The sequence below is a fragment of the Convolutriloba macropyga genome, chromosome 8, assembly GCF_964194025.1.
Source record: "Convolutriloba macropyga chromosome 8, txConMacr16.3, whole genome shotgun sequence".
Taxonomy (NCBI): Eukaryota; Metazoa; Xenacoelomorpha; order Acoela; family Convolutidae; genus Convolutriloba; species Convolutriloba macropyga.
Window position 1 is genome coordinate 40,238,354 of NC_134475.1, and position 13,217 is coordinate 40,251,570.

The following is a 13,217-nucleotide window of genomic DNA, read 5'->3' on the forward strand; positions in this document are numbered from 1 at the left end:
CTTGAGATAGATAGACAACACTTCGTTGAAGGATCAAAAAGCTGGAATCCAAATGAAGTTTGCAAAGTGATTAGAAGTACCTCAAAGGAACACTCAATCCCAGCAAAGATGATGTATGATGGAAAACAAGTCAATGAACTTCAAAACAAAAGTGAAGCTTTCAACGATCAATTTGCACCCGCATTCAGTCCGGACGGAACGGTATTGGAAGGACCAAAAACTTCAAGTAATTGAAATTGCTTGATTGATATCACTTTCTATAAAAAAGTCTTGGAGTAAATCTCTGAAATCAAATTGGGATCAATTTCCATTGACGAGTTGCAGCCTGGTTTCATGAAAACTGGTGCACCATTCCTGATAAACCATATTTTATTCATTTACAATTGTTCGATTAACAATTTGCAGTTCTTGGACATTTGGAAAAAAATTCAAGTCAGACAACATTTTAAGAGTGATAGCAAACTTGATATCAAGAACTATTGACTTTCTGCGATGCGTACGTCCTCGTCATTAACGTTTGAATGTTTTCTGGAGAAAAAAATTAAACAATTGATTCAAAACCAACTCTGCAACGAACAGCATGGCTTTTGCATTGGTCGATAAACCATTATTCATCTCTTTGTTTTTTGCGATAATCTGTTTTCTGATCAAAAGACCCAAAGGAAACCAATATACTTTTTCCTTGGGGTATCAAAAGCATTCGACACAATTAAACTCAGAATTATTAAGCACAAACTATCTCATTTTGAGTTTGATGAAATCAAGGGTTCCTCCTGTTCTTCAAGTCTGAAGTTTAGGCAAGCAGCAACGAGTAGTTATTTCAAACTTCACGTGGATTTTTTGAAACAACCAGTAGAGGAACACAACGGTCAGTTTTGCAGTTTTTTTGTTCTGAGTTTTTGTAAATCATTTACCCGAAGTTTTTTAATGAAAAGTTTTTATTTGCGGACGACACAAAAATTATTGGCTTAGAAACCCATCAATCTATTTTACAAACTTATATTGATAGTTTTACCAAGTGGAGTGAAAAAAATTGGTTGAATTTTAATTTTACGAAGTTTAGTTCTATGAAATTTTCTCTACAAAATGGCGCTGACCATGAACTTTCCTTTCAAGGAAGAGTACATCAGATTGAACAGTCAAGTCAAAAAGAAATCTTGGCGTATATTTCTCCCGAACTTTCACATTGACGTTATTGTAAAGAGAGTTCACCAGAAGCTAGCTCATATTCGACGGTTTCTTGTCTGCAGAAAAAAAGGTGAATGTTAAATGTGTTCTAGATTAAGTTTGAGTACTTTCGTTTCGCTACTATGGATAAATGTTGGCTCCCCAGTAAACTACAGCATTTGGAGAAAGTTCAAAGAAGATGTGTTAATTGGATTTGAGGAAAATAGAAACTCTCTGATTCGGACTATGTCTTTACTCTGACAAACCAAGGTCTTTTACAGATTGGATAAAATATGGTCCTCTCAGATCTCGCTCTTTTGAACAGAACACCAGTTGGACAGACAATTCTTAATCCACGTGGTTTCTAGGCGATCAAATCACACGACTGCAATACAAGATCCAGTGATAAAGTCTTAAATTTTGCTAGAGAGATGAGACAGTAGCGGCGCAGAGAAAGTTTTTTTATCCTATAGCTAAGTATAACAATTCATCTCCAATTTTTCCTGGTATACGCCTCTGATGAATCCCAAAACAATCCAAAGAGAAATGACAAATTTCGTTGAGGTAGAAGCTATCCTTCTGGATGGGTTCCATTAGGAAAACTTAATCAAAATTGAACCTCCCCTAAGTTTGGCAAAACCAAGATGGTGGAAACCATGTTTCGTTTGAGTTCATTATTATTATTAATACTATTACTATTATTCTTATTATTATTGTTAATATTTTTATTATTATTATTTTTATTATTATTATTATTATTATTATTATTATTACTATTATTATTATTTTAGTTGCTTTAGTCCCAATATTGGTGTTAAGGATATTACGCAAAGCCAATTTTCATAGCCATTAGGCGAAACTTTTCAACCTGCATTTTGTAGAAGTTAGGCAAACGCCGTTTAAACCATTTAACGGACGCTTCAAAATCTACTTGACGACCTAAAGAACTCAATTTTTGCCAGTCAATGTCTTCATAGAGCGTGGATATTAGGCAAAAAACTCGATTGGGCGAACGATATTTTAGATATGAAGATCTTCAACTTCAAGTTTGCAGAAATTAGTCAATTGCTTAATAATACACTCGAGAAACGGTACTTCAAATTCTAATCAACGCCATAAGGTGGTCAGCTGTCGATAAAAAGACAACAGAACTGATAAATTTTGTGTGAAATTGGAAAACAGAGAACGCGCTGATAACGTATTTAGTAAATTAATCTGAATATTTTGCAACCCAAGTGAGGAATAATGGGTGATGATCTTAAACTAAAATGATGAAACACATTCAAATTTCTGGAAAGAAAGTAGCATCTTTATGAGCGTACCGTTATAAAAAAGTTGTAGACAAATGCTAGAAACACTTGACTGCATTATTGCGTCGAGCGGATTTTGAAGTTTTGAGTGTTTCAGTTGCTATTCGCTTTTTTGTACCATGAACTTGAAGTAAAAAAATCGCCTAATTGTTGCAAAACTTCCGTTCAAACAACCGAATTTATGTCTATATCCACTTCACATCTTTACAACATAAAGTTTACAAAAACAAAGTCACTGTTTTCATTAAAAAAATGAGAAGTAGCAATTTTTCAGTTTAGGTCCATCCTCCAATTGTGCTAATTTTTTAATCGAAATTTTCAAAAAACCGACAGCTCTCAGCTGTTCAGATTAAAATGATAATTTTTTCGCCATGCTCTCGACGTTATCTCTTCGAATTTTTGCCGAAATCAATTTACCGGATTTTTCCGAGAATTGTAGAATTGATGAGAGAGTGTGGAAATATAGTACGTTTAGCAAACACTGTATCAATTAATTTTCATGTAAAGAAAACAATTGGGGACGCTTGGATTTTGAAGTTAGCGTCTACAAAGGTTTCAATTGGTATTCGACTTATTCCCTTTAAAGCTCTAATTTTTTTTTTTGAATTTTTCCTTTTGTGTCCCCAGTACGCATGCTCCTTCCGATACAGAGCAGTTGCCATTACATAGTAAATAATATACCCATTAGGCTGTGGGGCCCCAACCTAAATGATCCTTCTCTCCAGGATCTGAGTCTCATGATATTTCAGTACTGAATCATAAAAATTTCATTATGAATTTACTATGGCCAGAGTTCTGATCATGGCACTTCATAGACATTTCATGGTAAAATTCATAGTATTATAGTAACAATATTGCATAGAACCATATTTTGTCGGCTAGTACAAATATCATCCACATAGAGAGAGAAGAGAGACATATTCACCACCACCCCACCACCATCATCACAACCACCACCACCATCCCCCCACCAATTATCCTTAATTGGTGAAGGGAACAATTATTTGAAACGTTCAACAACCATTGCACGGAAACTGTTAGCAGGATTAGTTTTGGCAAGTTAGAGATTGAAGCTGTTTAAGCTCTAAAAGATGTTAGAGAGAATATGATAATATAATTTTAGGAGATTCAAAAAAGAAGAGAAAAAATGAAGATTTCAACAAAAATCGGTCGCACATATAGTCTGAAATATAAATATAATATTTACGGTGTACATTTGTTAAAATGTTAATGTATCAGAAATCAGGCGATTTGGGGCGTGTGAGTAGGCGTCTTTTCATTATTACATGCAAAAATTTAGTTCACTTGAAATTAAGATAACAATCTGGATTTGCCCCAAAGCTATTCTACTTTCTGCGGTGACAAAGATTTTGTCAGAATATCTGCCATTTCATCTGTTGGCGTTTAGATAAATTTGATTGAGTTATCATCAACTCGTTCGCAAATGAAATGATATTTCGTGTCGACGTGCTTTGATCGTTTGTGAAGCACCGGGTTAGTTGCAAGCTTTATGTAACCTTGGTTGTCCGCTTCTATGGTTGTGGGCTCACACTGTTCGTAACCCATTTCTTTAAGAAGACCACGCAAGAAGATGGCTTCTTGAACTGCGGCAGTTAAACCCTGGTATTCTTCCTCACAAGATGAGAGTGACACTGTCGGTTGCTTCTTGACTTGCAAACTGAGAGATCCCCCGCTGTCTCCCTGCTTGAAATAGTATCCTGTGGTTGATCGTCTATCAGTTACGTCTCCACTCTAGTCTGCATCTGGTTCGCCGACTAGAGTGCTGTTGCTGGTTGATGGGAAAAACAGTCTAAGAGATTTAGTATGTTGTAGGTATCTCAACACGCGCTTGCCAGCGTTGAAATGATGAACAGTTGGGTCATTCATGAAGCGTGATAAGACATTTGTGATCCACATGATATCTGGTATAGTTTGCTTAGCTAGGTAAAGTAGTGAACTTACTAGACTTCTAAACTCATGTGAATCTACTTTTACTGAATCTTCTTGAGCTATTTCAAGTTTTAGGTTATTTTTTGCTGGTGTTTTGCTTGGTTTGCAGTCTTGCATATTGAACTGTTCTAAAATGTTTTGAGTGTACCTTTCTTGACCTAAAGTTATTTTTCTTCTGTTTTTAGAATTCGCGTTCCAAGAAACCATTCAAGATCTCCTCTGTCGTCCCTTTTAAATTTTGATTCTAGTGAACTTTTCAATTTGTTGATCTATGTTTGACTATTTCCTGCTATGGCTAAGTCATCAACCCAAGTTGGAACAAACAATTTTTCATCTTCTTTTTTTTCAGAAAAAGACAGTAATCGTGTTTACTTCTCTCAAAACATTGCTGAATTAGAAAAATTGAAAGCTCCTGATACCAATTTTTGGCTGCTTGCTTCAGTCCATAAATTGATTTTTTAAGCTTACAAACTAAATGGTTGCCATTGCTGTCTAACTTTTCAAAACCTGCTGGTTGCTCTAGATAAACTCGTTCGTCTATTTTAGGATGCAAATAAGCTGCTTTTACATCCATTTGTTTTAAAAAAAGTTTTTGATAGCTGATAAAGCTAGTAGGATTTTAAAGGTTTCAGGTTTGCTTGTGAGAGCAAAAGTATCCGATTATTCAGTTCCCTCAAATTGTTTAAAAATTTTTGCTACATAACGAGCTTTAAATTATCGATATTTCCGTTTGAGTCATGTTTAATTTTGTACACCCATCGGCCAGGAATAAATTTTTGTCCTTTTTCTTCTGGAACTGAGTCCCAAGTTTCTGTTTCATCTATCTCTGTTTTCATTGCTGCAAGCCATTTGTCTTTTTGTTCCGAAATAATAGCGTTTTTGAAGTTTTCGGGCTCGAAGAAATTTTTTGTTTTTGTTCTTTGAACAGTATGAGAATAGCTTTTACCAAAGCGTTCCGGAGTTGCTGTGGACCTATCACTTCGCTTAAGTTCTCTATCGTGTGCTGCTTCATTTCTCAATCTTTTCAATTCATCGTACTCTGACCAAAGTTGGAAGGTTTTTTGGTCTCCTAAAGGAATTGCTATTTGACCTAGTTTACCTATCATTTGCAGTCTTGAGGGTGGTTTTGCTTTTTACTGTTTTGAGTTTTTGACAGGTACTGGAATTTTTGAAGGCTTTGTTTCTATGCTTTTCACTGAGACTTTTGGATTAAACTGTACATTAATTTTGGATTTTGGTTTGACACTAGGACTTGATATCTTTTGTTTAATTTCTTGTTCAACTTCAGTTTCTGTATTGATTCCACTTTCCTGAACACTCTCTGTTTCAGTTGACTCAACCTCTGAACTTAACTCACCTAAGTTGTTTGTATCCTGAGGTTCTTCTCTTACTTCGTCTAAGTCTGGATATAGAAAGCTGTCTTCTATATCTTCGGTTTCATTATGAAAACTTGGTAGATTGTTTTCAATGAACCTAACGTTTCTAGAAGTAAAAATTTGCCTAGTTTTTTTGTTTTGCAACAAATAAGCTGTTGTGTTATCAGATTATCAGAGTACCCATTGAATAGGCACTTTGTTGCTTTTTGATTGAACTTTGACTTTCTACTGGCATCACGGTTTTTCGAAAAGGCTACACAAGCAAATATTTTCAGATGGTTGCTTCTCGGTTTTCTACCGAAAAAAATTTTTCGAAGGATGACTTCGTGTTTTTGTCGTTGACAACTAATAATCTAGCATAACATGCTGTATGCACAGCTCGAACCCAATAGCTTTTTGGCAATTTTGAATATATATAAGAAGGCATCTTGAAGCCTCTACTACTGTTCTATTAAAATATTCTGCAACACCATTTTGCTCGGGTGTTTCAGGAACTGTGTATTCACGAGATATTTTTTGCTAACGCAAAAAATTTTAAGGGCTTTGATTTTGTTTTCTGTCTCATTATCAGTTCGCAAAATTTTTGGTCGGCCATATTGTGCAACATACTCCGTGAAAGTTTGCAATGCTCGCATTTTGTACGTCATAAAATTTACTACTGCGTAGCCACTGAATTCATCTATGAAACTAATTGCATATCTCTTGCCACCTATACTTGATGGACTTGTCCAATAACGTCAGAGTAAACTTTTTCTAGTTTTTGAGTTGCTTTGTTATCGCTCACTTTTGGAACAGGCTTTTTTCGAAGTTTGTCCCAAAGCACAAGTTTCACAACATTCTGAAGCTTGGGAAACTTTATCTGTTGTATATGCTACATTCCTAAAGTTCAGATGTCCAAGACTTTTGTGCCAAGTTAAAGACGATTAAAAATTATTAAATAATTCAATTTCTTCGAGAAAGGGGTGTCGAAGGCGTTAAAATCATATGAGATGCCTTATATATGTTCAATTAAGCCTTATTTTGTACGCCAATAATGCAAAATGTGAATTGTCAATAATCTGATAATGTGACAAAACGAGAAAAAAACTTTAAAAAAGTGGCCAATACCTGAAAATAAAAAAAGTGATATCGAGCTGTATTAAAGCAAGAAAACCATAAATTAACGAGTAAAACCGCAAAAACATTTAGAATTTTATTCAGCAGAAAGAACAGGATGAATAACTATTCTTTTTTTGCTGACACTAAGCTATAAGTTGACCAAATTAAGAGAAAATATTGGCAAATCTCAACAAGCCATTGTTCATTTAAAAAGCAAACATTTTAAAAGTCAAAACGACCAAAATCTTTCAAGTAAAGATAATAGATACTAAAATGTGGAACTGCTGAGAAAACCATTTGGACATATTAACAGTAAGCTTTGATGTGAATTGTTCTGTTCTTTAATTAACGTAAAAAGCTCTTAAATTCTTTTTGAAAAAGGACCGACTGATTACAATCCGAATTATTTATCGATTGTAATAGTCCAAGATTGCACCAAAACAAACCCCGCTACTGCTGTTTGTCCATTTAAAGCACTCAATTGTTTCGGATGCTTTAGATCTAGATGATTTGTTAGTTAAAAGATCAAAAATAAATGCTGCATTTTTCGTTATCATAGAGTAAAGTTAGCAAAAAACGGCAAAATTTTGATTCTAGTCTACCCTCAATGGAAGTGGAAATAAAAATAGCTGCTTTTGTAGTTTATCATGATTCTTTTTGTTGTTTTTGGGGGTGTGGTGTACTTTGGGCGAATTTAATCAAAGTCGAATAAAGAAGATTATTTCGGGCTATTTTTGATGAAAAAGGCTGTAATTTGAAATATTATAGCCAGAAAAATTAAATGAAATTTGGCAACACTACTTTTTCTGTCTGTAAAAATAAAATTTACAGTACTATTGTTTACAATTTTTACAATTTTTGACGAAATTTTAGGCAAAATTTTAGGCGAAATTTTATTGACGAAATTTTAGGCGAATTCCCTGAAAATGTGAATAAAAACATCGGAAATGCTTCAATTATTCACAAAACTTCAACCATCGATAACTCCCTGTAAAATACGAAATTCAAAAAAATCTTTTTAATTCCATATTCTACGCTGGAGGGGCTTTTTCATGATACCACTCACAACTCTGTACGATGAATATGTCGATCGGTGAAAAATGTCTGAACAAAAAACCCATTTGAGTATATAGTCCCCCCCCTCTCAAGAGGAACACTAACTTTTTCTTTTTATTGAACTTCAAAAATAAGATTTAGCAAAACAGAATAGGTTCCAAAACCATTGCTTTCTTTTGCAGGTTTGAGCGGAATCGATTCATACAACCGGAAAGGGGAAGGTACGGGAGTGGGGTTGGTCACGGGGCACACGTGGAACAGCTAATCAGGAACAGTGAGAGAGAAAAGGCCATTCTGAGGGGATATGCTGTGAGGATGATATGTGCATTCGTACCACAATTCTTAAGGTATAATAGCACACTGTGACCCCTTATCTGTTATATGTATAATCTTTCCATATATTACGTTACACCCTCTCAGCTTACTGTACCTAAATCTTTTGCAGCCCCCACCCTCACACCTTGTTTTTTTCAACCTTCCATGAAATTAGGTTCTTGATTAGGGTATTTTCCATTATATACCCCTTCAAAATTAAGTCCCATTATGCTATTTTTACTGTATTTGTGTTGTTATATGTTATATAACAACTAAGCTTTTATTGGAAAGAACTCCTTATGTTAGCTCATCTATTAAGTCAATTTTGGAATGTCAAAAATGCAATTTCCTCTAGAAAACCTGAATTGAATTTCTCTGAGGTTTAGCTGGGATGAATCAATTTGAACCTTAGGGAAGCTTCAAAGCAATTTTTTGTTTCAAGATAATTTGAGCAATAAGAAAAATAATCAGCAAATTTTGAAAGTGCTGAGAAAAACTTTCTCTATGCTCTTTAAAATCTTGCAAAGTTGCAAGTTTAGTGCTAGCATGTGCCTTGCAAGTTGCATGGCTGCGGTACCCTTTATCAAAAACATTGACATCGATTGGATAAATCGAGTGATTGCAATAAATCGAGTTTTGGTTCTTGAAACAGGATTCCATCCACCAGTCAAACATGCTGCCAGTTTTAACGTCTCGTGATAAAGTTAAAGAATGTCCACCAAGCGTTTCGACAGCTAATTGAATGATTTTTATTCTTTGACTTCTGAGCTTCTCAAAATAAATATTAATATTTCTGTTCACTGCAAGCGCAAAAGATGCACCAGCATTCTTTCTTAAAACTTATATGTTTTTTTTTGCAATGGGGAGAAAATGTAGTACAGCTTGACCATAAAACTTTGATCAGACAGGAGACAAAAAATTTTTGATAATGCTTTCTTATGAAAAATGTTTTTACTCGTTTTTGTTGCCAGCCCGAAAACGCGTGCAATGTTTTTTTTAAAAGAAATGAAAATTGCTTGGTTTGAGAGCGAGAAATTATCATGCAGACCTACAAAAACTTGAAACAATACTGAGATGGAGTTTTTTACGCTTCTCTTCTCGCTAATAATAGACTGGCTCAGTCGGTTTCCGTTGTGATTGTACGAGGATCGGCTACAATGTTGCTTGCACGAGTCCCGTAATCCCGACCTTCGAATTGTTTTTGGGCAAATTCTTTTTTGGGCAATCATTGTGAACAGTGGAGTGATTTTAGAGGTGTCACCCAATGAGAGGGGACCTTCGCTTTTATAAGTACTGTCTCACCCAATGAGCGGGGAGAACATAAATAATTTTCAAGTGTTCAGTGAAGATTGAAAAGAGAAGAATTCTGAAATTTAAGGAAAAAGACCGAAAGAAAAAGAGAGCGATTGGGAAGAATGAAGAAATCTTCAACAAAACAAACACTTCCTTATTTGAACTTTTAATGAGCAAAAACTTGATTCCGAATCAAAGTTTGATAACAAAGATTAGTAATTAATGAATATTCATTCAAAAAAAAAATTTAAAAGTCATTTCAAATTTCAGTGACAAAGAAAACAGAAGAGTAATTAATAGCTAAAAGTGTAGTTTAGTGGGCGCTGAAATGTATTTGATTTCTTAGATTACAAAATTTTTTGGAGTACCTTGACCGTTTCGATCAAAAGCCCGAAGAAAAAAGAGAAATATGCTGATATTTTTCTTATAATGAGACCTGCATTTACATGTCAAAACTACCAAGGAAAACCTCAAGATTTTTTAGTCCAGCACAAATTTTTTATTCCTGCATCTGTTGTTCAGATACTGTGCAATGATGGTAGCTGCAGTGACAGACAGTCATAAGGGCTCTCAATTGGTGGGTAGGAATGTGACGTCACTAGTGTTCAAACAAGTGGTGCTGTTGACTGTCATTACATCCGCCGCATTCAGTGCCTCCATCCACTGTTTCTCACAGTCAAGGTATGCAGTCAACGCGCATTCCGACATCTTTGTTTAAAATCACCTATCAAAACTACTAAATCAATAGCTACAGAGAATGTGAAAGACATGAAGAGAAGTGTGATTAAAGATTCGCGATGCAAATGATGAAAGTTGATTGAACACTCAAAGAGGAGTAAATGTAGAATATATAATTTTGTTAGATTGACCAATTTAAGAAAAGGAAATGCACCAAGACAAGAGAGCACTTGATATAAACCAGCTTTCTTGTTCATTAACTCGCACTTAAAGCAACAGATGATCATATTTTATCAATGAAATTAATTAAACAGGGAACAAAAGCAAATTCCATCCGTCAACAACATATATTCAAAATTAATAGACAGAAGGACGACCCCATTTTTTTTTAAAAAGTGACTAAAAGTCCACTTCACAGAAGGGCTAATTACTCTTACGGACACGAAATACCGTTAGCTTCAATAGCGACGACTCTTTGGTTTAGGTTTCTAGGGGTTTTTTTCCGAGTCACCCACGACAAGCATAGGGTGACCATGATTATCTTTGCGCCTCTCAAACTAAGCACAAATTGCAACAAACTTGCATATTCAGTTACTGCTTCTGCATCGCAAACCCAGATATCACTGTCTACATAGTACTCAATAATATGCACTTGAATGATCGGAACCAGAGCAAACATGTAATTAATTTGAATACCGGGTTGCTTCAGGCTCTGATTACGATCTATTTGCGGAAAAATATTACTGTAGTACCATTTCTTGAATTAACTCTCACGAGTGACCCGCAACACAACAGCGAGTGCTTGGGAATTATTAAATAAACCCCTAAGTTGTGAAGTAATACAAGCAAGGAAGCACTTTTAATGTTTATTTGCGTAATCTTTCACAATTTCAGTTGTTCCTTTGATAGTTGTTATGAAGGAGCCTCTCTGACGTAAAATGGAAAATTATCTTAGCTCTCTAATCCCAGTACCCGACAGTTTGTAACAGGTGTAACGGCTGCTCTCCTATCAAAGACAATGAAAACTTTACATGGCCCAGTTCATTTAAACGGTTTCAAATCTGTCCGGATTTTGTGTTTTTGCAGTAAACTCTTATGAACTGTATTATCCGCTGTGCTGTAGATAAGCGTTACATTAGTGGTTACTTGATTAGTCTCTTTCACTAATCGCTCAGCTTTGCTTTGCAACATTTTGTTTCGCTCAGAATAACGAACTAATTCAAATTAAAACAACCAAATTTTTGTTGAGTTTTTGTTTATAACTCAATTTGTAAATCGAAATTGAAAATTTTGCGGAAATAATTTGATAAAGGTGACTTCAAGTAAATTTCAATCAAATTTAAGCTTTGTTGAGAACCTTCTCGTTAAGGGGGAGCATTCAAAGCAACTCCGATACTATAAACCTGATTCAATTTAATGAATAAATTTTTGTCTCTCAATTGTCTCCAATAACCACCAATATCCAAACTATGCTTGTGTTCGTTAAAATCAGTACAAAAAACGGACTTTTTGCTTTGCATAAAGTTTCTCTTACTAAGGAACAACGTTCCTCAGAATGAAAGATTGAGAATATCAAAGATAATTCTCTTTTCACAAGTCATAGCTAAGTTAAAACTGTACAATCACTATTATGATCTACAGAGACAAGACAAAACAACAAGCAAATTACCGCTCCAGGAATTGTACTTCAATACGGACTGTATGTGAGATTAATATAACAAAAAAATGCAAACTTCAACTGATTTTCGGTAGTTTTTCAAGCTTTTTTTATGATGTTAATGACGTGGTTTTACATGTATAAATTGCAGCTCTGATTGGTTGAAGAAAAAGATTTCGACAGTATGTGAATAGTTTTCCATAACGTCATTTCTCAACTTAATATTGATGTCATGGAAAGTTTGTTAACCTTGTAGATGTTTTGTCGAATAAACTCTATCATAACAGATTGATTCGCAAACCAATTGCAAAAATGTGATGCAATGTAGTTAAGTCGTAACATTGTTTTGCTCATCTTCAGATAGTTCGGGATTGAGTTTCACTTGATGTATGAAAAGCACGTACTATAAATAGTTACAAAATTTGAATCTTGACCTAAATGAAGAAATAGATATGGCTGCGATACAATTGAGCCTCAAATTTTGCTTCTCATGGTAGTCTAACTTCACTGCTGGATCTGACCTTCAAATGATGCATCTGGCGCGCCTCAACAAGCACAGCCTCAGCAACCGGTTTCCTCTCACTTTTTGGCAACATTCGCTTAACCTCGATAGTAAGGATACGTCGAGAGGCACATGTATTACAAAACTAAATAAATCAAATGCATATATGCTGCAACTTGTGAATTTCGTATAGTTAAATCGTACAATTTTTTTTAAAATTTTCCCTCACCTTGATGGTCCAGAATTATATTATGAATAATTCTCAAAATTTTCCGCTCCACAGAAGCACCAAAAAATACTTTCCGGTTCTTTCTAGCGTCTTGACTTACGAATGAAAGCGTTTCAAGATGAGTTTTCCCTTCCTCACTGAATATTACTTTTTTGCAGGAAAAGTCTGATCCTATTCAATTTTATCCATCATAAAAAGGAAATCAAATCAATAAAGAGAGAAAAGAAGTTCTCTGTTAAAAAGATAGGTTGTTTTACGTATGAAAAAGTGAATGAAGGATTGCATTAAAAGTGCAATATTTTCATTCATATCAAAGAAAAAGATTGAGAGCGAAAGCGAGAGCGAAAGCGAAAGCGAGAGACCATTTCGATAAGCTTTTTTCAAAAGGTTTTTAACTATTCAGTGCCCTGAACCCGAACTATAAGCCTCTCCCATTGTTGTTTAGGCCAATGTAGGAGAAAGTAACACTTAGCATCGTTTACTTTTCTCATAAATTACAGGAATAGCAGCACCATAGTACTTATTTACAAAACCAACGTAAAATGCCTAAATTGTTTTTCTGCCGAATCTCTATACGCGGAAGACG

General features: G+C 34.9%; 1 protein-coding gene across 5 annotated transcripts in view; it reads left to right on the plus strand.

Moving 5' to 3' along the window:
- The window catches only part of LOC142344115 (uncharacterized), a 76,857-nt gene that overhangs the window by 61,131 nt on the left and 2,509 nt on the right, over positions 1–13,217 (plus strand). For all 5 annotated transcript variants that reach the window (XM_075395614.1, XM_075395615.1, XM_075395617.1 and 2 more), the window contains exons 7-8: positions 8,140–8,304; positions 10,088–10,246. In XM_075395614.1, coding sequence (XP_075251729.1) covers positions 8,140–8,304; positions 10,088–10,246 — 324 coding nt within the window. The remainder of the gene's footprint in view (positions 1–8,139; positions 8,305–10,087; positions 10,247–13,217) is intronic.